This window comes from Mastomys coucha, unplaced genomic scaffold (assembly GCF_008632895.1).
Source record: "Mastomys coucha isolate ucsf_1 unplaced genomic scaffold, UCSF_Mcou_1 pScaffold6, whole genome shotgun sequence".
In the NCBI taxonomy this organism is placed as follows: Eukaryota; Metazoa; Chordata; class Mammalia; order Rodentia; family Muridae; genus Mastomys; species Mastomys coucha.
This window is the reverse complement of record NW_022196912.1, coordinates 125,581,285-125,607,027: the sequence shown is the minus strand read 5'-3', so window position 1 is coordinate 125,607,027 and position 25,743 is coordinate 125,581,285. Positions and strand designations below refer to the sequence as shown.

The following is a 25,743-nucleotide window of genomic DNA, read 5'->3' as shown; positions in this document are numbered from 1 at the left end:
TCTATGAAGCACACAGACAGTGTTTATCTATGAAGCACACGGACAGTGTTTATCTATGAAGCACACAGGGACAGTGTTTATCTATGAAGCACACAGACAGTGTTTATCTAGGAAGCACACAGGGACAGTGTTTATCTATGAAGCACACAGACAGTGTTTATCTATGAAGCATACACGGACAGTGTTTATCTATGAAGCACACGGACAGTGTTTATCTATGAAGCATACACGGACTGTGTTTATCTAGGAAGCACACAGACAGTGTTTATCTATGAAGCACACGGACAGTGTTTATCTAGGAAGCACACAGACAGTGTTTATCTATGAAGCACACACGGACAGTGTTTATCTATGAAGCACACGGACAGTGTTTATCTATGAAGCACACGGACAGTGTTTATCTAGGAAGCACACAGGGACAGTGTTTATCTAGGAAGCACACACGGACAGTGTTTTTCTTCTCTGTGGTCTGACGTCTTCTCGGAGTTCTAGAACTAATCATGTAGATTCTGACAGCCCCAGGTGAGGCACCTGCTGCCCACACACACGGGCTCCCTGCTTGTGGTACAGCTCTATTCAGCGGCAGGATCTGGGTGGCCTCTGGCCCTGCAGCATATGACACGAGGACTGTTGTGTTCCAGGTGTCTCGGGTACCTGTTCACCTGCTCTTGCACTTATCACAAATGCACCAGCATCATCAAGTAGACACACAGAATGGCAGGGGTCTGTGACTGAATCTGCGGAACGTCTCAAAGTCCCTCAACCCTGGTGATCACCCTCTGTCCTGCCCAGCCCAGTGAGGAAATGGACAGCGGGCATGAGATAGCAGGGTATTCAGGAACAGGAGTGTGTGTAGTCAGGTGTCAGGACAGGGCTAGCCTGGGTTCCTAAGGAACCAGCAAAGTAGTCACAGGTAAGATACCCAGGTCTAACCTGCTGCCCTTTGGGGGAAAACTTATGAAGGGACCGAAGTAGAGAGGCAGGCATTTGGTCTGGGCAGCCACGGGTCCATTTCTGGTTCCTTACACACTGGGCACTCTGGCTTCAGGAGCTGTCTATATCTGCACAGAGGACGCCTTCCCCAGCAAGCGGCTCTGGCAGCTCATCGAGCAGCAGCACAGGCTGCGGACAGACGTGCCCGGGGAGCTGCTACAGAGGATCAGGTTCAGCAACCACATCTTCATTGAGCATGCGGCTGATGTGGTGAGTGAGTGCTGGTGCCCACAAGTAGCCCCCAGTGAGTCAGTCAGCCAGTGTCACCTGTGCAGACACCATGCTCAGCTCAGGATAGAGTCAAGAGCAAGTGTCAGACTCCCGTAGGGTGACGGTCATGGAAGTGTCCCTTCTAAACACACAGCAGGAAGCCTGCTGTCCTGAAGTGCCTGTGGGCCAGGCATCCGGGGATGCTGGGTTGATGAATACACTCTCCAACATGGAGATTTAATGCAAAAACTGGTCAAGCTGGGCATAATGGCATACACCTTTGGTCTCAGCCCTTGGGAGGGAAAGACAGGAGAAATCCTAGTCTGAGGCTAGCCTGATCTACATAAATAGTTCCAGGCCAGCCAGGGCTACACAGTGAGACCCTATCTCAAACAACCAAAACCTCACTAATTAAGTTCTTGTATAATCTGCCTGTTCGCCCTGTCTTTGAACTGACATCATTATTTCTTACCTGAAACACAGACCTAACTGGGTAGGGAAGGGAGGCCATAGACACACAGCAAAGGTGCCCTCTAGTGGGGATGCAGAGAACTGACAAGCCACCACAGCTCCCTCTCCTGGCTGCTGATCTCCTGAGCGAGCCTGGGGCGTACCTGCTGCCAGAGGAGAAGCAGACCACGCCCAGCTCTTGTCTGCAGGGGTGGGTGAAAATGGGGGTCATCCAAAGCTTGGAGAAGGGGATAACCCAGTTCCCCAAATACAAATGGCGGGGCGCCCTCAGCATGCCCATCTGGGCTGTCACACAGCTAGGCTGACAGTTAAGAGCTCTGAGAGAAGGCCCACAAGCTAGCTCAGCTGATTCCAGTGTCCTCTAACCTCCACCCGGTCACCATGGCATGCACTCACCCATATACGTGACGATAAAGAATTTTAATTTTGAAAAATTAGTTATGAACAGACTTTCATTCTGATAGACAGTATGGAATATAAACTTTTAATTTTAAAAAATTTACAATAAAAATACATTATCACACACGACACAGAACTAAACACATGAGAAGTGCCACAAAGAGGCCAGGCAGAAGCAGCAAGAGCCAGACGTGTCCTGCTCATGGGCCTTCCAGGAAGGGGCCAGGGCCAGGTCACCAGCCTTACTGACTGAGAGTTGCTCTCCAGGCCCCTACTCGTGGTGTAGTTGTTAGTATGTGCTCCACAGCACATGGGCAGGGGAACTAAGTTAGCACTGCTGGCTCCCAGCCCAGGGCCCTCCCAGCCCCACCCTGGCCTTCACAGGGCCAGCTCTGGAGCTGTGCTCAGCAGCAGCATCATGGTGTTTAAAGCAGGCCAGGCCCAGGTCACTGCAAAAGAAAGCTGCAGGTCAGGTCACCACTAGGAGCAGCTCCACCTCCTCTGCCCTGGGGTCTGCCCAGCAATGGGAGAAGTCAGGGCCGGCCTCAAGGCCACAGGATGTGGGCACAGAACCTCCCCTCCCCTCTTGTGCTTGAGAAGAGCAAGGTGGACCATGCCTGGCCTCCTCCCACCTCTTCCTGCCACCCTGAGGTGTACAGGCCCTGGCTCGGGGGAGGTGCACACACTCACGTTAGTGCTAGCGTCTTCTAGGCTGCTGCTGTCGTTTTCCACACACAGAGGCTCTGCGGGGGATGCCCTAGAGAGAAAGAAGTACAGACTGATTTCACTCCTGGCTGGATGCTGGAATCTGACAGCTCCTCACAACTGCCAGTGAGTTGGGTGTTGGGCTACCTGCTTGGCCAGCCAAAACCGCCTGAAGACCCTGAACTCAGCAACAGTATGAAAGCCCTGGCTGAAATCCCAAGCCTTATCAACGCCCAACGGTAGCCACGTGACTGTTAGCAAGGTGTTGCTCTGACAGCAGCCATCTGCCTTCCCCCTGCAAGTCTACCCTGTCACCTGGGCCACCTAAACACATCTTAAGTCACCCAAGTCCAGTGCCAAACTGGGCACAGTGGCCCCAAGAAAGCCTAGGGCTCCTGGAGTGGGCAGCAGGGGAGACGGTCCTGGTACCGTCCCTTCTCGGTCCAGGGCACAGCCGATATGGATGGTGCAGGGTTCCAGCTCCTCTAGGAGTGGGCAGTACTTGATGTGTGCAGAGCCGACTCCTAGACCACTGTTCCATTCTACCACAGCAGGTCTGGCCTGCCCCATCAGCACAGAGACCGGGAAGGCACCTACTCCCTCATACACACACACACACACACACACACACACACACACACACACACATACACTACTCAAGAGAGACCAAGCAGAGCTGCTCTCTAGACTGCAGCCCAGTGAGGTGATCATGTCAGCCATGGAGCTGGAGCTGGGTCAGGCGACCTCAGTGTCGGCAGTGGACTACCTCCCCAGGACTCAGGGCGAAGGGCCAGGTGTGAGCCTCCACCCCATTGGGCAGGAGGCAGCCAGTAAAGTGTGAAAAAGCTACAGTCAGGGAGTTCTGACCATGTGGGGGCCACTGGCATGATGTGTGTTCCCACAGGACACCTTGTTGGAGTGTGTGAATAAGAAGGTCCCTGTTCTGCTGTCAAGGGGCATGGCCCGCCTGGTGGTGGTTGACTCCATTGCAGCCCCATTTCGCTGTGAGTTCCATCTGCAGGCCTCAGCTGTCAGGGCGAAGCACCTGCACTCGCTGGGGGCCACACTTCGAAGACTGAGCAGCGCCTTCCAGAGCCCAGTGCTGTGCATCAACCAGGTGGGTGCGGCTGGTGGGGAAGGGAGGCTGCTCTGAGGAGAGCAAGTGGGTGAGTGGAAGGGAGGCAGCTGAGGTGGCTGTGTCCATAAAGCCTCACTTGCTTTTTTCAGGTGACAGAAACGGTGGAGGACCAGGAGTCTGTGCCCAGGTCACTAGGGTGAGTGTGGGCTCTCAGCAGTGCCCAGGTCACTGGGGTGAGTGTGGGCTCTCAGTGCCCAGGTCACTGGGGTGAGTGTGGGCTCTCAGTGTCCAGGTCACTGGGGTGAGTGTGGGTTCTCAGTGTCCAGGTCACTGGGGTGAGTGTGGGCTCTCAGTGTCCAGGTCACTGGGGTGAGTGTGGGCTCTTAGTGTCCAGGTCACTGGGGTAAGTGTGGGCTCTCAGCAGTGCCCAGGTCACTGGGCTGAGTGTGGGTTCTCAGTGCCCAGGTCACTGGGGTGGGGTGGGCTGTACAAGCACCGACACCCATTTTGTGTCTCAGGGCTTGGGAGGACCGCCTCTCTCCAGCCCTTGGCATCACCTGGGCTAACCAGCTCCTGATGAGACTGATGGTTGACCGGATCCATGAGGACAATGTTACCACAGGCTTGCCCAGAAGCCCAGCTCGGACTCTCCGAGTGCTCTTCGCCCCCCACCTACCCCTCTCCTCCTGCTGCTACACAGTCAGTGGGGAAGGCGTTAGAGGGGTGCCAGGGACAGAGTCCTGCTGACAGTGGGGCCAGTAGATCAGCCAGACCAGGCCCCTGATGCTGATGACTCCTTCCACCAACCCGTCAGTCAGTGGCCCCGGTGAGCAGCCTGACGGTCAGTCAGGAGCTGCTGCTCTCTCCTCCCTAGGCTTCACTTACTGGTGAACCTTGGGGTTTGGCCTCACACTACCCATTAGAGGATGATCGACCAACAGGAGCTCTGGCAGCCCTGAGGGTGTCTCCCTAGGACACCAGAATGACAAGACTCAGCTCTTCTCTCTTCTGCTTTCTGCCTGGGACTCAGCAGCTTGGGGGGGCCTCCCCTCCTGCAAGGTGGTCTTAACTTCCCCAACCCCCGCTACACACACACACACACACACACACACACACACACACACACACACACGCATGCGCAGTAACACCCGTCACTCAGGCCAAACATGGCTTGCAGTGAGGTACTCCCTCACTGTGCTCCTCCCCACACATATACAACATCTTGGGGCACAGTGGCGAAAACGGTCTGAGGAGGGGAGACGAGCCCGGCCCAACTCAGCTGCCTAAGCTAAGTGGCTTTGGGCAACTTATGAAAGTGACACTAGGAAACAGGTTTGTGTGCTCACTGAGGCCTGGCTAGTGTACCCAGCAACTCCGACTGGGCAGTGCCTCCAGGCTGGAAGGCACAAAGCACTCACCAGGACCCACGTGTCCTGCTCAGCCAGCAGGCAGCCTCCTGGTAACATGTGCTCTGGACTCAGAATTAACACCTTGTAGGCTTGCGGCCCAGCAGTAACCAATGAGACGGGGCTGTGGTGTTGAAGGCCTGTGCTTCTAGGTCCTGCCAGGTAGCAGACTCCCACCAGCAAATGTGCCAGTGGGCCCTCACCAAGGAGTCCTGTTGCTCCAGTAGTATCTAACTCCTCAAACCAGGACATACACTGTCACTGTCCCCACTCAAATAGGGAAAACAGTCCACTTATGGTGTATACCATGACATCTTCAAGGTGGCTTATGAGCTAATCATTTCAAAGCCCCTTGGGGCTCCTACCTCCCTTTTAGCAATCCAGCAGACTAAACCTAGGGCCTCCTGATGCAAGTGTTCTACCCTGAGCTACAACCCACTGACACGGCCTGAGAATTGAGGGCACCAACGTAAATGAGGGGATACACAGCTGCTTGGGTGGAGTTGGTTCATATAAAACAGCTTCTCTGCAAAACTGGAGGGCTTTATACCAGGAAATAAAACTATTTTTGTAACAAAGTATCAACACTTCCAACTTATTTTCTAAAGAGATTGTATTGAAAATTAGAAGACAGTTCCCAGACAGACGCACTTAGAAGACAGGCCCAACGGTTCCTAAGGCCTGGGTCCACCCCAACATGGGTCCACCAGCTAAGTCAAGAGTATCTTTAAGGATATGGGGACACCTTGCCACCAGTATCTGCATTCACAGCAGCCAGCGAGGCCCTGACTCCTGCTCACCTGCATCACAGGAACAACCAGCTCAAGACTGGGTAGGAGACGGAAGCTAGGCTCACGTGCCCTGGAGGGCTGCACGCGCTGTAAGCACACACCTCTAGACACTAGTCACCATATATATATATATATTCCTGCGAACACTGGCTTTCTCAGGCTTGCAAGGTGGCGCAGAGGAAAGGACTTGCAGTACAATGGGAACCTGGGTTCACTCTGGAACCATGAGGAGAACGGAATGAATGCAGAGGTATCCTGATCTCCACACGAGAGCCATTCTCTCTCTCTCTCTCTCTCTCTCTCTCTCTCTCTCTCTCTTTCCTTCCTCTCCTCCCTCTCTCTGTCTCTCTCACACACACACACACACATGCACACACACAGACTTTCTACATGACGTCTCTAGCAGCTTCCCAGAAAACTCCTATTTAAACTCTTCCAACCCCCGACACCTAGAACCGTGCACCACCCACGAGCTTCCCAGCAACCACAGAAGGTGGATGACACGCCACTCTCTTGAGATTCCTTGACATGAAGATGGTGAAAGGGCCAGCTGGGCCCTGCTTTTCTCTTGAGAACGTGAAGTGCAAGAGAAGCTTGCACAGTGTTGACTGCATACAATTTCCCAGAGTGCTCCTCTGAAGCAGTGTCAGCTAGTCAGGCCAGCCAACTCGCTCCAAGATTCTGTCCCTGCCTTCTGCAGGCCTGGATCACAGGAGGCCCCATTGCCACTAGGTCTTTACATGGGTTCTGAGGAACTCACACTGATGGCAAGAGTTTTGCCTGCTTAACCATCTCCCCAGCCCCAACTGTGTGCTTCCTTAAGACAAGGTTTCTCTGTGTAGCCCTGGCTGGCCTGGAACTCACTCTGTAGACCAGAATGGCATGGAATTCCACCTTCCTCTGCCTCCTGAGTGCTGGGATTAAAGTTATGTGCCACCATGCCTGGCCTCAGAAAATCTGTAACTGGTTGTGATCAATTAATTAATTTTAAATACCAGCCCCAAAGCCTGGTGTTTTATGGGAACCATGCAGTTCCTCAGACCGATGTGAGGCTGAGACAGAGTCCCTGCAACCCAAAGGCCACACCCTGCTGCCCTAATATAGGCCTGTGAAGTCCACAGCTCCGAGTTAGCCTCACACATTGGGACTAACATTGCCAAAGGTTGGTCTGAAACATTGTCAAAAATGAAAAAGCTTCTGCATGCTTAGCACACACCAGGAAGAGAGGGGACCCTTAGACCATGGCACAGTGCCCACCACCAACACTGACCCCACAGCAAGGGAAGGCTACAGAGCCCCGTGGGCAGCAGCTCCCCTGCGCACTGCTTCTCCACCTTCTCCTTCTACACTTGAGGCTAAACAGACACTAACCACCTGAACTCCTTGTCTGAAGGACGCATCTTAAGCTTCTGATTCTTACTTCACAGCTTTTTCACAGTGTTAAGTTTTAAATAGATCTAGGTGTCATAACAGTATGGCTGGCAGAAGTCACATGCAGCAGCCGATCCCCAGATGCCTAGCCACCAGCTGTAGCCTGGCTTGCCTCCCTGGCCACAGTGTTGCTGACTCTGCCATAGGCAGGCCCCATCTAGAAAGAAAGCCCAGTACAACCAAGAGGACAAGCTCCCTCCTGGGCAGGCTGAGGGACTGCCAGGGCCTCACGGGTGTCAGTGTTTCGGACTCTCAGGATGCTATCTGGTTCAGCCCCAGCTGACAGTGGGCTAGGTCAGTGTGGCTGGCACTCCGTGTTCTCAAGAACATGGAGACCATTATTTCGTTCCTGTGTAAAAAAGCAAATGGAAAAACTGTAATTAATCAATACTTCTATGGAGATCACCATTAAGCAATGTGATCTCTGACACCAAATATATGCATATAAAAACACTAAATATTTGGATTTAGAGGTATAGCTCAGTGCTGGGGTATGAGCAATGGCCTCTGTATATCCCAGCACCTAAGCTCACTCTTCAGCTCCCAGACCAGGTGCCTGGAGCACAGGCCCTTTGTCTGTTAGCCTCTGCCTGGGGCTGACACTATTAGTTGGGTTTGGGCCACTGAGAGAGCTGTGGCTTCATGAGGTGTGATTAGCAGAGTCTGTCACCTTGCACTGAGCTCTATGTGACAGCAGAGAAATGTCCTCCTTCACAGTAAGTCAGCTCCTCCAGCTGCCAGGAATGCTCAGCGCACCCAAGCAATGGGGCCGGTTCTAGGGCCAAGCTGAGGGCCATGCCCAGTTGCCAATCCAGATGTCTAACAGAAAGCAAAAGAAAGGCCACTCTGCAGAGCTGCACAGGGAAGCAAGGCTATGACCAATAAGTATCCCAGCAGTTAGACATCTGAACCATACGCGGAGACTGCTTGAACGGACACCGCTTCCGGTGAACACAGTACTTAGCTCCAGCTACTCTTGAAGAGTGTGACATCACCAGCTGGCGTTCTGAAGGCAACCCAGGTCTGCGAGACACCACGAGGCAACCATCTGTAAGCCCACCAGGCCAGGTAGCTAGGACACAGTAAGTAGGGCAGTTCCTTACTTGGAAGCAATTTTCTGTAGCTTTGCCACCCGCATTAAGAACACCCAGAGAATTGACACGCTTCATACTTCAACCCAGACATGGACATGCAAGGACAAACCCATCAATACATTGTCAACCAAAACAGGAAACACCCCAAGATAAGCCTCTCTTGCTCTTGGGAATGTTAGAGGCCATGCAACTCGGAGAGGGGGCCTTTCTCTCACCTGTTCCTCCTTTAACTGGATTTAGTGCCTGGGGAAATCCCTCATTTCTCTGTATGTTTTACAGCATTTTGTTTGTTTGTTTGTTTTTTTAAGACAAGGTTTCTCTGTATAGTCCTGGCTGTCCTGGAACTCACTGTAGACCAGGTTGGCCTCAAACTCAGAAATCCACCTGCCTCTGCCTCCCAAGTGCTGGGCTTAAAGGCGTGTGCCACCACCGCCCAGCTACCTTCTGAGACTGCTCAGCCAGGGGCAGGAACTCTGCTGCCTGAAAGGTGAGTCTGGGCTCTCGGAGGGCTCACTATTCCCAAGGGAAAAACATTTCAGGCTCACTGTGAAGATCAGATGCATAGATATGTTCTACAGTTTTGGGTAAACTAATAAGAAAAACGATTTAACTATTAGCAAGACTGACTGTGAAGTTTCTATTTCTCTACTTAGAAAATCTCTCTGAGGCCAGGTGTGGTGTAACACTCAGAAGCGAAGGAAGGTGTGAGACCAGCCTAGTCAGGGCTACACAGTGGGACCCTGTCTCAAAAGACAAAATAAAGCAAACAGTATAAAAACACCCCCTCCCTTTTTTTTTCTTTTAAAAGCAAACCAAACTCTGAAGCCAGGCCTGGCATGCACAGCTACAGTCCCAGTGGAACAGCCCCACATGATGGAGGGGCTTCCCTTCTAAGCAGGATCTGTAGTTTTGAATGTGAACTGCACTCAGCTCCAGACAACATAGAAGCCAGAGACAGGCTGAAAGCCAGGATAGGATACAGCCCATGGGTCACAGACACTATACACACATTCCAGCGAATGTCTAGCTCTGTTCTTGAATCTGCTGTACCAAAAGCTACAGGACAAAACTAAACAGAAACATGTTATCATAGCCCAGCCACACACTGCTGGAGGACTGAGCAGTCTCTAGAGCAAACTACTAGAAGGAAATCACATGTAAATTATGACGTGACTCATCCTGATGGTTTTGGGTTTTGGGTTTTGTGAGACAGAGTCTCACTTTGTGGTTCTGGCTGTCCTAGACGTCACTATGTGGAGTAGGCTGGCATTGAACCCAGAGCTCTGTCTGCCTCTGCCTCCCGAGCACTGGGTTCACACCATACTCATCGAAGCAACTGAGTTCTCTGAAGAAACCTATACAAACTTGACTCTCAGCCTCCCTTTTCCTCATAAATAATAGTAGCAATGTAACCCACACTGCACTGTCTTTGATCCATGACACTGGAAACTACTAGGGTCCCAGTGCTCCAGTGTAGCCAAGCATTAGCCCCAACCTGTCCACCCAGGGAAGCTAATCTCACCGGGGCCAGAAGGCCTGGCTCTGCTGGGAACACCCGAGAAAGACAAATCCTGGGGTCCTTCTAGAAGCTGACAGAACAAACCCAAGGAGAGTCTGCTAGATAATGTCAGGGTAATGTACAATAGGAAGACGCCTTGGTTTTACACTCTGGATGCATATAACCCACGTCACTGAGAACCAGCCACATGCAACGTGATGTGGACTTCACATGTCTGTCTACCAAGGGGGCCACGACACCTAAACCACCCAACATCAGGGACGGCCACACGCTGCTGCTGCTGCTGTAGAAGCCACAGGAAAGGTGGGGAAGAGGAGAGTCCCAAGCACTCTGTCAGACTTGGCACCCTAGGCGGTTCAGCTTCCTGGGGACAGAGCCAGGTGATACAGACCTGCAATCCCAACTACTCGTATGGCTGAGGCTAGAGGATCGCAAATTCCAGGCTTGCCTGGGCTACAAACTAAGTCCCTGCCTCAAAAAATAAAAGTAGAAGGCTGGTCCAGTTCTAGTAGGTCTTGGAGTCTGTAAGTCTAGAAAGGAGTGCAGGCTAGACCGAAAGTCTCAGAGTCCCTAAGTTAGAAAGGAGCGCAGGCTGGACCAAGGTCTCAGAGTCCCTAAGTCTAGGAAGGAGCACAGGCTTGACCAAGGTCTCAGAGTCCCTAAGTCTAGAAAGGAGCACAGGCTGGACCAAGGTCTCAGAGTTCCTGTGTCTAGAAAGGAGCACAGGCTGGACCAAGGTCTCAGAGTTCCTATGTCTAGAAAGGAGCACAGGCTGGACCAAGGTCTCAGAGTTCCTATGTCTAGAAAGGAGTGAGGACTGGACAGAGGCTTTCTAGGATTCTGGCCAATAAAAGCCAGCATTTCTCAGAAACCTGAGGAGTCACTTCCCTTACTTCTGGCAGAAGGACATGGGGCTCCCTGTGGTCCCTGTGAAATATAAGCCCACGCTGACCCCGGCTCCCTCGGGATCACAATCCTGATCACTGCACGGGCAGAGCCAGCGTCTCCTGGTCCTCCTCTCCCACGGCTGCTCGTCCTCTGCAGTGCACATCACCTGCCCACCGCTCAAGCCCTCTCCCCACTGCTCGCTTACTATCCGCATGCCTCGCCTCTCGTCTCATTTCTTTTCTCTGACTCTCCCAGATCCTTGGCAAATTTTCTCTCTCTTACTCACAATAAAAACCTTCCCCTTGGGGCTGGTGAGATGGCTCAGTGGGTAAGAGCACTGACTGTTCTTCCAAAGGTCCTGAGTTCGGATCCCAGCAACCACATGGTGGTTCACAACCACCCATAATGAGATCTGACGCCCTCTTCTGGTGTGTCTGAAGACAGCTACAGTGTATAACGCTGGAGCAAGCGGGGCTGGAGCGAGCTGGGACAGAGCAAGCAGAGGTCCTGAGTTCAATTCCCAGCAGCCACATGATGGCTCATGGCCATCTGTACAGCTACAAACGTAGCAGTCAAGACAACAGCTCCTTTGCTGCACCCACTCACACACAGCGCAGCAATGGGATGTTTGCCCAGCAGAAGCACAATCCCAGGTTTATCCCCGGCACTCTGCTCAGCCTGAGAGAGGCTGCCTAGCATCCTCCATGCTCCCTCTCAGTGCTGGAACAAACAAACCCCTCAGGTGTCACACGAAAGCTGCTGCCTTTCTGACTCTCTTGCTATCTGAAGCCTGGCACAGTCACCAGCCCAGAGGCGGCTGGCACAGCGCCATCTCAGGCAGAGGCTGTGGGAGGCAGTCTGCCCCACAGGCTTCCAGGCAGTGTTTACACAATGGAGCTTCCATGTGTTCATGGCTGTTATGATCGCCTCAGACCCACCCCACAATTGCTAGTAAACCACAGTGTGCCTTCTGCCGCAGGCCAACCTGTCTCCCAGATCCACTATGAACCCAAAGAGATTTCTGGAGAGACATAGCCAAGAGTGTGACACATGCACAAGGCAAGCTGGGGCCATGGTAGCCCCAGGCCCAGTTGACGGTCCAGGAAGGGAGCGAGGTGTGGGGCCTAAGACAATGACCCTGAGAATGGAATGACACTTTCAGAAGGCACAAACCAGTAGAACAGCTCAGAAAACACTTTCATTTCCAACACATTCCCCAAATACTGCAAACTCCTAGCTGGAGCCTGGCAGCATCCTGAGTGGCCGGGTACAACCAGGGACATCTTTGCAAACTGCATCCTTGTGCATTTCTACTGAGCAGGTTCAATCCAGGCTGTCTGAGATACAAAGAACGACTGATAAGTCTCCAGAGAATGTCCCCAGTGGAGCTGCTGCCAGAACAGAGGGACGCGGCATGGCAGCTTGTTACAGAGCAGCAGAAGTCTGAGGGCTGCTGCTCAGACTTCTACTCCCCCTTGTAGAAAATCCCTTTGACATCATGGATACCTCCACTCAAAGCCCACTGACCTTCACGCCTTTCCTTAAACCCAGCAAAGCTCAGAGCTTTGAAAATCTACAGATGTGCCTTATAAACAAAGTCACAAAACTCAAACCTCATTAAAAACCAGTTTTTCCTCATAATCCATAGCTAAGTCAGTGTGATCATAGCTTTCCTTACGGAAGGTGAGTTTTGAAGGAGTTCCGCCAATGTTAACTTAGAAAAAAATGATGCTGCACACTGTATGCTGATACAATGGCTTCTTTAGGTGTTGTGTGTATGTGTGTACACATGAGCGTGTGTGTGCACATGAGTGTGTGTGTGCAGAGTCCCCTGGTCATCTTCAGTGTCCTCTGTCACTCTCCCCGTTATGACACAGTCTTTGGACCTGGAGCAGGCCATGATCTGATTTCCTCCACCTGCCCTAGTGCTAGGACTATTCACACACACACACACACACACACACACACACACACACACACGACACGAGACACCTCACCCCCTCTGCATGAATGCTGGGAATGCAAACTCAGGTCCTCAGGCTTGAGCAGCAAGCACTTTACATACAAAGTCATTTTCCTGGGGAGAGAGAGAGAGAGAGAGAGGACCGCACATCCTTAAGCCATGGCATGTGTGTGAAGGTCAGGAACAACTTTTGGGAGTCAGTTCTCTCCTACCATATGGATCCTGAAGGTTGGTAGGCTGGTTGCAAGTGCCTTTAACACCTGACTCACTTCCTGGGTCCTATTTTAACTCTGTGAGGCAGAGTCTCATGTACCCTCTGCTGGCCTCTCAGACACCGAGATTACCGGTGTGATCCACCACGGCGGCTCAGGGTCATAACCTATGCAGGCCTCTCTCTCAGACACCGAGATTACAGGTGTGACCCACCATGCCGGTTCAGGGTGGGAAGACTAAATTCAAGAAGGCACTCCACCGTCCCCTTTGAGCCACCACCAGCCAGCTTCCCAACCATTTCTCAACCTGCCCTGGAAAGCAGCGGCAGAGCACCCGAACCCTCCTGGGACCAAGTCTGAGTTCCAGGAAGGCTGAGTGAGGCCACGGCTCAGTACCGACCCTGGCGGGAAGGGGGCGCCGGGGGGCGCGCTCAGGAGATAGTTACCCAGGGTTCCTCGGCTCACTGTCCCGTGAGCTTCCTCCCTTCAGCTTCCTAACCAGCTTCTCACTGCTGCGTCTAATGGAAGCCCGGAGTTTGCTAAAGGAGCCACTGCGCTTTAAAGATCCAGTGCCATCCTGAAAAACATGTGAACAAGTGTAACGCTGTGGGTGTCCCCTCCTGCCCCCACGCTCAGCCCAACAACCCCAACTGCTGCCAGGCACTGGCTGGCAAGTGAGTCCTGCCAAAGCCACCAGCCCGCAGTGAGCACAAACATGTTAAAACATCCCATGGTCAGGAGTCCTCTGAAAATGAAGAATCCAAGCAGAAGCAGCCACATTCCCAGAGGAGTGTGAGTCCACTGCTGTCCTAGGACAAAGGACAGCGCAGGGTCACAAGAACTAAAGCATCTTCAAGATTGGCAGCCAAGTGTGACTCCATGTCACACGAGCATGTGTGCACCTGGCAGGACACCAGGCCTCACACAGACAGTGTGCTCCCGACAGTCTCACCTCCACAGCTGCAAGTTTTTAATAAAACGCTCATTTTTACACAAATGCCAGAAGTCCTAGACACCTGAGGAAGAGTAGCCAGCTGTCCCCATAACCAACTCAGACACTACGGAAACACCTGGCAGAGTCCGGCCATGAAATCAAGTGCAGAGCAGAAACCTGTGCACAACAGCACTGAGTTTCAGAACAGCCCTTGGGGATCCCAGAAACCACCTGCTGCTACAGCCCACGCAGTGCTGCGCCCCATAAGATCAAGAAATGTACAGAGCAGACAGACACAAGACACAGGTCAGTTGGAGTGAGTTTATTAGAAGTTAGAAAGACACATACACACATCACGGAGCACTTCAGATTAGTAGAGAAAAGCAGAATTCGAATTTCCACACCAAGACTACACAGCAAATCTACATCAGTGTGTCCTGGGAAGGCCCTGTGCAGGGCACCGGCCAGGTCTCTAAATACGACAGGGATGTGCAGCACATGCCTCCTACAGCTCAGTGGCTGCACAGGTCACTATCATGCCACTATAATAAACCTGCGTGACACTAACCCTGTCATCAAGGTGAACGGCTACTCTCTCTTAACTGTTAAACCTGTGTTACACATTAATGGGCTTATTAACACGGTTGATATTTCTAAGTACATATCTGGCAAAGCTACATCAGAAATCAAGACCCCGAAAGGGCGGCAGCACCAAAAGGAGGGGCCAGTCCCAGAGGTGCGGCTGACAGGGTCCTAGGGCTGCTAGACAGCGGACAGACAGCACTGGAGGGGCCGGAGGAGGCGCTGCCCGTCATGCAGGAGCAGAGGGGAGGCACCGGGCGGCTAGGCCTGTCAGACAGAAAGAGAGAAGCAGATGAGGCCACAGGAGCAGGAGTGGCAGCCCCGCCCCGCAAGCCTGCTCTACAGTATTTCTAGGTCACACATCTCAGCAACATTCTGCTCGGCAACCCAGGCACTCCTGCCACACCAGGCTGGCACAACAGTGCTGGGCCCAGGCATGAGGGGGAACTGAGGCCAGGCACTCCTGCCACACCAGGCTGGCACAGCAGTGCGGAGCCCAGGCGTGAGGGGGAACTGAGGCCAGCTTTCAGGGAACTGTCGAGAGTGAAAGTCAACGTTTTTCAAACACAGACTAGCATTATGTCAGAATCTCCTTGATACTTACTACAGAAAGCTTCCCAAGTTGTGCACAAGAGCTATTGTATGTGGTGTGAGGAACACCCGTACAAGGACAGGCTGACGTGAAGGACACCATGGAAGCAAGTCTCTAAACTGTGACAGCACCCTGCAGGCTGAGGGCTTGAAGACTCTTAAAAACACATCCTAGCCATCTCAGAAGCTTTGAGACCAACGACTTTAAAAGTCGACAGCGCACTGGAAACATGCAGCTGATGACGATCCAAATAAGAACCGTTTCCACAGGCGGCAGTGCCTCCTGGGTCTGCCAGAATCTTGAACGCACACAGACAGCTAGGCCTGGCCCGCCCGCTCAGACTCACCATGGGACGCTGAGCAAGTCACTTAACCAGCCCGAGCTTCGTCTTTCTCATCTTTAAAACGAAAAATAGAACTTGTTACCAATGGCTCGTGAGTGCCAGGAGGACAAGAAAACTCCCATCCCACCGTGGGTCCTGAAGAGGGCCCTATGGAGCGCCCACACAGCACAGCCTACTGCCCTCACGTCCATGCCCCACGGCAAGTCGCTCACCTCCCTCCCCTGGGTGCCAGTGATCACAGTCGTTGCTTTCTCTCGAAAGTAACTGGGGGTTGGGGGAAGCAGCTGACAAGGCACCAGGGCAAACAGACTTGAGCTTGGTCCAGGCAGCCACCACCCAGAAGCTAGAGGACCCAGGTGAGCAGCCACCTAGCAGCATGGGCCACTGAGCGCCTGCACCCTGGGGAGATGGATAGTGCCTGACTAAAACTCAAGCAGACAAATATCCATCAGTATGGCTCAAGGGTTGGAGGCGCACTATATTCTGACCCTCATTTATAGTGCCACAAAGGATGTTCCTATTGCATAAACCCGTGAGTGGGTTTCTTTTTTAAATTACATGGATTGTGTGTGTGCACTTGCACGTGGATCCCAGTATTTAGAGGATAACTGTCCACCATGTATGTACTGGGAAGTAAACTTCAGGTCACTTGAATGGCAACTGCCTTTATCAACTAAGCCATTTTGTAAGCTCTCAAAGTGGGTTTCTGAACAGAAATAAATCACATAATATACTAATTTTAGCATTTAGTATCTCTGTACAATAGAACTGTAGGTGTGATATTTTATAACTTCTTTTAGTATATTCTTGCTGCCTTCTTAGCATGACTTCCTATAAATAAAAATTGACTTTGAACTAACAGTTCCCGCATTCCCTAAGACCCTTAAGTAGGAATTTCATGCATTGAAACCTATGAAAGTCAAAGTAGGCCTAGTGGCTCACACCTTTAATTCCAGAGCTCAGAAGTCACAGGTATACAGATCTCTGGGAGTTTCCCAACCAGGGCTACAGAGTGAGATCCTGTCTCAAAGACTAAAATAAGGTGGTGCACACCTTTAATCCCAGCACTCAGGAGGTAGAAGCAGGAGGATCTCTGTGAGTTCAGGCCAGCCTGGTCTACAAAGTGAGTTTCAGGACAGCCAGGGCTATTTAGAGAGACCCTGTCTCGAAAAACAAAAACAAAATCCCAACAAGTTGTAGAAACCAGGCGCTGGGGCACATATCCACAATCCCCAAACCTGGGAAACTAACACAGGAGAAGCCTGAGCCTGAGTCCAGTCTGGGCTCCACAGTCACATCCTGTCTCATACAGAAGTGAAGCAGGCAGGGATAGTCAGCTGTAGAGAGCCCTTCCATTCCACAGGGATGCTTCAATCCCCAGTACTGAAGCAGTACACACACACACTCACTCTCCTCACACTTGTAGAAATCTCAGCACAAGAGCAACGTGGTGTAAGAGAAGATGGGCAGGAGACTGCTTCTCAGGGACCCCAGGAAAAGGAGCAGCAAAGGTGGAGACTGTCCTGGGGGTTCTGGTGCATGGAGAACTAAGTCACATGGTGCTCACAGTGAACTGTCTACGGGATGGCGTCACACAAGACAGCCCAGCACAGCTCCACCACACTGGGGCCAGTGCCTAGGAAAGGCCCACCCTTCACAACAGACACAGAATCACATGGATACAGGATAACTAAGAAAACTGACTTTTATCTAGAAAAGGGCGAATGGCCACAAAGCAGCTTTCTCAACTGCACTCTACTAGAGCATAGCCTGCTACAGCCACATTATTTCTTGGACCCGAGGAAGTCTGAGGGAGCTTGTTCCCATGAGGTGTGATCACCATCATCATAGGATCCACTGTTGTACTCCCAGGCTGGCTCACTGTGCGGCCTAAGACCCCCACCCCACGTCCTCTGCCCTGGCTCTCCTCCGCTAGCACACCGCCAAGCATCTGCAGAGCCACGGATGCTACCTAGCAAGCCTTGTCTTTGACAAACAGTATCCTATTTAAAATTCTATTTCTCAACATGGAAAAAAAGCCCTCAATTCCCATATAAATTGTTTCTGTGATTTAATCAACTGCCATCTGTTCCTGTAAATTCACTTTGGCTCAAGCTGTAAATGGCCAAGAGAACAAGGGATGGACAGCTGCAGTATTTTAAAGAGCACTGAAATCTCTCTAAAAATGACCATTGTAACCCAGGAGCTGGTAAGGCACACCTTTAATCACAGGCAGAGGCAGGCGGAGCTGTGAGTTCAGGCTTGTTGGTGCAGCTCTAATCCTAGAACTCGAGTCAGATGTAGGCATCCCTCTGAGATCAAGGCCAACTTGGCCTTTACAGCAAGACTCTGACCAACCAGGACTACATGAAGAGTGAGTGAGTGGGCTGGAGAGATGGCTCAGTGGTTAAGAGCGCTGACTGCCCTTCCAAAGGTTCTGAGTTCAAATCCCAGCAACCACATGGTGGCTCACAACCACCCATAATGAGATCTGATGCCCTCTTCTGGAGTGTCTGAAAACAGTGACAGTGTACTTACATATAAATAAATAAATAAATCTTGGAAGAAAAAAAAAGTGAGTGTGAGTGTGAGTGAAACACAAGTTCGAGTGAATGAGGAGGGTTATGGGGAAAGATGACTCAGCTAAAGGGCAAGGCCTTTTCGTGTAAGGCCTTATAAGCCGGGCAGTGATGCTGTACACCCTTAACCCCTTAACCCTATCCAGGAGGGAGAGGCAGGCAGATGCCTAAGTTTCAGTGTCTAACAGGGTGACACAGAGAAACCCTGCCTTAAAAACAGGTGCACACACACACACAGAAACAAGGTATAATAGTACACTAAGCGTGTTGTGCACACCTATATTCCCAGCACCCGGAAGATTGAGTTAGGAGAACTCCAAGTAAGTACAAGGACAACTTGGACTATATACTGAGACCCAAAACAAATAAGGCTGTGGACACAGTTCAGTGATAGAGCATTTGCCTAACATGCATGAAGCAGGGGTCAAACGCTGTGCACACACACGCACATACACACGCGCACACACACATACTTGCACACAGGGCTGGGGACAGGAGCCTGAGAGGAGAGAGCTCACCTCCGGGCACTCCTCCCCAAGTGCCCGGGGCATGTATGGGTCTTGGAGTTGCTGACATTGTCTCTGGCACAGGACTCACGTACATACAGACCTAGAAATACTGTCTCAGGAGAGAGCTTCCTGTTCACTCGAGAGCATTAAAGTCTGTAAGCAAGCCACTGGCCACCGAGTGGAACAGGCCCTCTGGACAAGCATGCAGGACTGGAGCGAACAGTAAGTGCAGGCCAGAGTGCTGACAGGACAGGCATGGGCAGGAAGGCCCAGGCCTCTGCTGCAGTTTAGAACCACTGCCCAACAAGGCTCAGCAGTCACAGTGGATGCTGAATGACTGTACTGGAACACTGCTAGACAGACAGAGGACGTCTTCCTCAACTGCGGCCGCTGGGGTTCAGTCAAAACACTGGCTAAGTAATCTCTGGAGCCAATCAATCCAAGAACCAGGACAGACTAGAACAAAGTTCCAAGCCCATGTAATGACAGCTAGGCACACCACCTGTACGAGCCCAGGGTGTCTGTGATATGCCTGGTCTGCTGAACCCTCTTAACACTCCTTGAAGAAAGGTCCAGAGATGCCAGCTCACTACAGGAGTTGACACTCACACACTGCCCACACCCTGGGTAGAAAGTAGTGGTGAAGACCTCCCAGGGAACACTGGGATCAGGCTGGCACAGACCTCTCACACGGTCTGTGTCATACACAAGCAGGTGGTTCTAAGTGTGGAGACCAGCCCTAACACGCCTGCGCTGAGCTGCTGGCTGAGCTGCACCTAGCATCAGCTCCTGGCAAGGCTCTCTAGCAGCCCCACCCAGGGCAGCCTCCTGAGCTGCATCAAGAGCACTGAGTTAGCAGGACGTGGGGAGTTAGGAAAGCTAGTTAGTCAGCCATGCCGGTCGGTCCCCAGGTTACAGGAAGGCACAGTGTGGACGAGGTTTCTACACAGCCAGGACACTCAATCGGCATGCACACGTGCTCTGCAAGAGGCCAGCCAGCTTTTTCCTAAAGAAAACTACTGCAAGCAACACAGCTTCAGAGTTAGCAGAAGTTAGGAACTTACAGAAAGCTTCCCTGATGCTTAATTTGGGAAACGTGGCAAGTCTAGCGTGAGACACAACAGCTAGCGAGTGCCGCTGGGGAGGCCGGCTGGCAGGTCCTGCCCAGGAGCAGCCAGCGTGCTGTACTTACCCCATTCCACTCTACGCTCATACTCACTTCCTCCCCTCCGTCAGGGCCACTCTCGTACTTGACCACGTCCACATTGAGACTCTCCCGGCTCCTCCGTTTCTCCATGTTCTCAGGGTCATTTAGCACTTCAGCCACTCTCTGTTTGTGAACATTGTCAAGACCCTGTGAGCCAGGCAGGGGAGAACGGTTTGCCCATTAGCACTGACGCCTCAGAAGACTTTTCAGGGTCTGACTTTCACTAGGGAGAAAGTCTAATTCTCTTTGCTATTGCTGCTATTACTTGGGTGTGTGCCTGCCGCAAAGCCACGTGGGAGAGGTCAGAGGGCACGGTAGTCAGTTGGCTTCCTCCTTCTGCCCTCATGCAGGTTGTCAGCCTTGCAGAGCATGCACCTCTCCCCTCTTAGCCCTCACTTCTCACTGCCCCAAAGACACCAAATCTTATGTAACCAGGACAAATGCAGATTAGCACTCCTAGGGGTGGGATTCAGGTTTCCTAGGGTCACAAGGATGGGTTGGGGGTCTGTGCTCTATGAGTCCATATCACCAAAACTCAGGAGCTTACACACAGAACTGCACACTGTGCTCTAGGTAAGCATGCCTGTACTCAGCATTTAGAAAACAGCATTAGGAGGATGAGAGTTCAAGGCCAGTCTGGCTACTATATAAGGGCCTGTATTCAAAACAAAACAAGCGTTGTAAGCTAATACTGATCTGCAGGTAACAAGGGACACATTTGAAGGACCAGGCTGGAAATGTAGCTAAGTGCTCACCCAGCATGTACACTGGTCCTATCACCAACAGCATACATACCAGACTTGATGGTACTCGCCTGCTACTTCAGCCTTGGGAGCTGAAGGCAGGAAGAGTGGAAGCTTGAGGTTAACCTCAGCTAAAGATTGAGGCGAGCCCAGGAAACAAGATAATCTGCCTCATATAACATTGTTAACCCTGGCACATCCCCATATCTTGACCTGCTATACGTAACATGACACTCCTGTGGTACAGAATCTGTCCTCCTGCTCAGAGCTTCTGTGGCTGCCTGTTGGGGGAACGTCCTCAAAATAGCACTCACACCCTTTCTCTTGAGCTCTGAGACCCTTGTAGCTCCTCTTGCTATAATCTACCTGCTACCTAGAGTAGGCCTAAACTGCAGACCCTGCTCCTGGGGAGGCAGCCTCACAGCCCACAAGTCCCAGTAGAGCTGATCCAACTCAGAGCACCTCATGAAAGCTGTGAGCACGTGACAACTGGGAGCACCTCACACCAACTGTGAGCACGGAACAACTGGGAGCACCTCACACCAACTGTGAGCACGGGACAACTGGGAGCACCTCACACCAACTGGGAGCACCTCACACCAACTGGGAGCACCTCACACCAACTGTGAGCACGGGACAACTGGGAGCACCTCACACCAACTGTGAGCACGTGACAACTGGGAGCACTTCACACCAACTGTGAGCACGGGACAACTGGGAGCACCTCACACCAAGGAGCTCCTGAGCACGTGATGAGAGCTCTTCTGTCCTTACTCCTTTTCTTCCCTCCCTTTTCTTCCTTTTTCACTTATTATTTTTAATTTCTTTTTAGTTCCTGGCACTAGGTCTCCTATAAATGTTCACTCTCTCTGCCTCGGCCTCCTGAGTTTTGAAAAGCTATCATGCCTGGCTCCTTTGAACAGTTTAGACAAATAGTCCTGTGCATGTGACAAGTGTTCCTCACTGAGGAACCCAAATCAACCTTTCAATCAGACACACAGAAAGCCATCAGATTAGATTAGATTAGATTAGATTAGATTAGACCAGCCACATAGAAAGCATCAGATTGGTTTCAGAGAAGCATCGAGCACACCTGTTTACGTGACCTCATGGCAGCTTCTTCCAGTGTTTCTGCAGCTTCAAACTTCCCCTGCCGTCGGTAAAGTGCTCCAAGGTTTTTCAAAGTGGTTGTGACGGTGGGACTGCAAGAGGGCACACAACGCAGAAGCGGTCAGTGCAAGTGCCAGCCGTCCCGCGTGCTTAGTGAGAAGGTGGCAGGTCCCCAGGTCTGACGGGCAGATGCTCGGCAGTGCTGCAGATCAGCCTGCAGTGGTGCAGGGCACAGAGGATGGAGCTTTTTCAGCTATAACACTCCGGCAGCCTGATGCTCAGGCTGCTAGTCCTGACAGTTCTCAGCAGAGACTCGCACAGACAGCATCCCCCAGAGCCTGACCAGTCACAGATTCCTATGGCATGGCCACGGAAGCATGTGGCTAGTCTGCAGGCACAGCTAGTCTACACAGGTCCTGTCTCTTGCGTCTCAGCAGAGCTGACAGTGTGAGACACTTTGTAAATGAAACAGGAGGCAGAAGACAGTCTTGCTAACATCAGAGCTATGGAGCTGGGGATCTGGTTGAGTGGGTTAAGTGCTGCACAAGCAGGAGGACCTTAGTCTGGATCCCCAGTGTCTGCCCCGCTGTGTATGTAAGAGGCAAGCAAGGAGGTGTGTGCAGAAACCACAACACGGGAGGAGTGGGGACACATGGGGACCAGGCACTCCTTGGCCAGCCAATCTAGCCAAAACAACATGCTCTAGGTTCAGGGAGAGACCCTGGCTCAAAAAATATACTTGGAGAGAAATAAGAGAGTAAAAGTCAATGTTGCTCTGGCCTCCACACACATACACAGCCAAGTGCACTCGTACACAAGGACACATTTACAACGTCAGAAACTGCCTGACATGGGGTACACCTGTGTAACCCTAGCACTCAGGAGGCTGAGGCAGGAAGACTACAAGTTTAAGGCCAGGATGGGCTACAGAGCAAGGCCCCATGACAAAATAAAAAGCTAGAAACAGCCTGGCCTCACTTTGGTACCAGTCTGTATTCTGAGAGATGGCTTCCCCTCGCTAACAGTGGACATCTCAGCTACAGCAATAAAGATGGCATCTGCATGTCCCTCAGGCAGAAAGGTGAATTCCGTACTCTGCAGTGAGTACAATGTGGACCTAGAAGACACTGACAAACTGGAGTCTAACAAGTTCTGCTGCTGTGAGAGGAGGAAGTTGAGCCTTAAAGGCAGGCAGGCAAGGCTGGGGGCTGGCAACAGGCAGGCTTCTAGGCCAGCCGTGGCACGGGGACCATGGGACCCACGGGGCACAGTGTGTACTACATGTGCTCACACTCACCTCAGAGCTGCAAGGGTGTGGCCATGTCACCCTGTGCATATGGAAGGTTTGCTAAGGATGGGCTTCTCCACCAGGTGCTGAGCCTGCTGCAAAGCTGCCTAAAACGCTCCATGTTAAGTAGCCCCTTCTCCTCCAAGTAGGTGTTTGTCAATAGAAAGTATTGATGACCAGCACCCGCCCTGCTGGATTGACTGGACTGTAGGTAAATGATCTTACTGGGAAAACAGGCAGCTTTTTAGGTTATTTTTTGCCCTTTGTTGTTGTTGATGATGATGGTGGTGGTGGTGATGGTGGTAGTGGTAATGTTGTTGTTGTTTGTTGTTTTGGAGACAAAGTCTCACTATGTAGCCCTAGAACTCCTTTTATTAACTTTAAACTCATCAAACAGGTCTTTCTGCATCTGCCTCTCAAGTACTGGGATTAAAGGTATATATCTCCATGCCTGGATGCTTTCTTTTTTCTTTATTTTACTAACTGCTACTATTATTCCTAATGTAATAAATACGTGTAGGTATGTATGAGCATAAGACTCGTGTGGTGGTCAGAGGACAGTCTGTGTTTACGTCAGCTCCCAGAAATGCTCCCAGCCAGCCAACCATCAGCTCAATGGTGAGGTTTGAACGAATATGGGGAAATGGGGGACTGACCATGTGCTTCCCTGCTGTCTAGGGTTTGGCCCAGGCAGACTCACCTGTCCACTTTGCAGGCTTTATACCAGCCACCGTACTCTCCAAAAGACGAGCCGTCCTTCTGCTTCGCCTAATGGCAGAGAGAAGTCAGTGAGTGAGCTGGCGGCATCGCACCCCACTCATCCCTCAAAGCAGCGCAGCCTTACTTTGCACTCTTCTCTCTCCTCAGCGTGCATCCAGATGGGCTTGTTTTCATCTAGGGAAGAAAAACAATGTTAGCTGTAGAATAAAAACCCAGTCGATGATGGTGCTGCTTAGACACCACCAGAGTTAGTTCCAGGGATAGGCAGGACTACAAAGAAACCCTGCCTCAAAAAAAAAGAGAGAGAAAGAGAAAGAGAGAGAAAAGAAATCTGGAGCCAGGCGAGATGGTATAACCTTAATCTGAGCACTTGTAAAGCAGAGGCAGGCAGATTGCTATGAGTTCTAGGTTAGCCTGGTCTATATAGGAGTTTCAAGAAAGCCAAGGCCACACAGTAACCACTGAGCAGGGCCTCTAAGGCTACACACTAACCACTGAGCAGGGCCTCTAAGGCTGTCAGTGACTGCAAGGTTTTATCTTGTTTTTTGTATGAGCTTTCTCAGGAATTTTTTTCTATTCTTCCACGTGTGTGCATGTGTGATGTGCATGTGTATATGTTTGTATGCCTGTGGTCACACATATATGGAAGTGAACATGCACATGGGTGAACATACATGTGGAGAATCAAGGCTGACATCTGGAGTCTCTCTCACTCCCTGACTTAGTGCAGCAAGGTCTTTCAGCCACACCCAGAGTTGTCCCCCTAGACGGCCTGCTCTCGGGGCTGTTTCCCCGTCCCAGAATGGAATCTCAGGCTAGAATCCCAGGATGGAATCCCAAGCTGGTGGCCACACCACCTGGCCTAACTACCACCCCGCAGCCCAGTCTGAGGCCAAGCTGACCCTGGAGGAAGCCCAGCGTGGGCACTGGAAGGAGACAGCTGTCAGTGTCTAGCACTGAGGATGCCAGGTGGTGAGCGCTTCCTCGTTGGAGAGGATAACCTCTGTAAAACATCCATACACATGAAAATAAGCTTTAGTAAATAAATAATAAACCCTGAAGTGAGAGAAAACCACACATGTACTGTAGGAACTGACAGAAACCCCATCTAGATCCATCCTGGGACCTTTTCACAAGCTTATAATTGCCATCTGAGTGTTTCACACTCATAAAGGTAACATTTAACACAAACCTTGTTTTGGATTCAGCTACTTAAGGTTTCTTTTTTTTTTGTTTGATTTTTTTTTTTGAGTCAGCCTTGATTCTCTACATGTATGTTCACCCATGTGCATGTTCACTTCCATATATGTGTGACCACATGCATACAAACATATATACATGCACATCACACATGCACACACGTGAAAGAATAGAAAAAAAATTCCTGAGAAGGCTCATACAAAAAACAAGATAAAACCTTGCAGTCACTGACAGCCTTAGAGGCCCTGCTCAGTGGTTAGTGTGTAGCCTTAGAGGCCCTGCTCAGTGTTACTGTGTAGCCTTAGAGGCCCTGCTCAGTGGTTAGTGTATAGCCTTAGAGGCCCTGCTCAATGTTACTGTGTAGCCTTAGAGGCCCTGCTCAGTGTTACTGTGTAGCCTTAGAGGCCCTGCTCAGTGGTTAGTGTGTAGCCTTAGAGGCCCTGCTCAGTGTCACTGTGTAGCCTTAGAGGCCCTGCTCAGTGGTTAGTGTGTAGCCTTAGAGGCCCTGCTCAGTGGTTAGTGTGTAGCCTTAGAGGCTGTCTGCTCAGTGTTACTATGTAGCCTTAGAGGCCCTGCTCAGTGGTTAGTGTGTAGCCTTAGAGGCCCTGCTCAGTGGTTAGTGTGTAGCCTTAGAGGCTCTGCTCAGTGGTTAGTGTGTAGCCTTAGAGGCCCTGCTCAGTGTCACTGTGTAGCCTTAGAGGCTGTCTGCACAGGGTTTCTCTGTATAGCCCTGGCTGTCCTGGAACTCACTCTGTAGACCAGGCTGGCCTCAAACT

At 51.4% G+C, this 25,743-nt stretch overlaps 2 protein-coding genes across 18 annotated transcripts in view; one reads left to right on the top strand and one right to left on the bottom strand.

Moving 5' to 3' along the window:
* The window catches only part of Xrcc3 (X-ray repair cross complementing 3), an 11,083-nt gene extending 5,240 nt beyond the window's left edge, over positions 1–5,843 (top strand). For 3 of the 4 annotated variants that reach the window (XM_031357300.1, XM_031357299.1, XM_031357297.1), the window contains exons 5-8: positions 1,049–1,203; positions 3,683–3,895; positions 4,006–4,052; positions 4,375–5,843. In XM_031357300.1, coding sequence (XP_031213160.1) covers positions 1,049–1,203; positions 3,683–3,895; positions 4,006–4,052; positions 4,375–4,603 — 644 coding nt within the window. In that variant the 3' untranslated portion in view covers positions 4,604–5,843. The remainder of the gene's footprint in view (positions 1–1,048; positions 1,204–3,682; positions 3,896–4,005; positions 4,053–4,374) is intronic. The other variant, XM_031357298.1, reaches the window with a different exon arrangement.
* Klc1 (kinesin light chain 1) overlaps positions 2,138–25,743 on the bottom strand; it is a 47,323-nt gene continuing 23,717 nt past the window's right edge. For 2 of the 14 annotated variants that reach the window (XM_031357276.1, XM_031357275.1), the window contains exons 10-16: positions 23,892–23,941; positions 23,748–23,815; positions 21,743–21,851; positions 19,892–20,053; positions 13,607–13,737; positions 2,764–2,830; positions 2,138–2,522 (exon numbers count right to left, since the gene is read on the bottom strand). In XM_031357276.1, coding sequence (XP_031213136.1) covers positions 2,520–2,522; positions 2,764–2,830; positions 13,607–13,737; positions 19,892–20,053; positions 21,743–21,851; positions 23,748–23,815; positions 23,892–23,941 — 590 coding nt within the window. In that variant the 3' untranslated portion in view covers positions 2,138–2,519. Of the gene's footprint in view, positions 2,523–2,763; positions 2,831–13,606; positions 13,738–14,401; positions 14,944–15,614; positions 15,666–19,891; positions 20,054–21,742; positions 21,852–23,747; positions 23,816–23,891; positions 23,942–25,743 lie in introns of those variants that run through there. The other 12 variants (XM_031357277.1, XM_031357279.1, XM_031357278.1 and 9 more) reach the window with 12 other exon arrangements.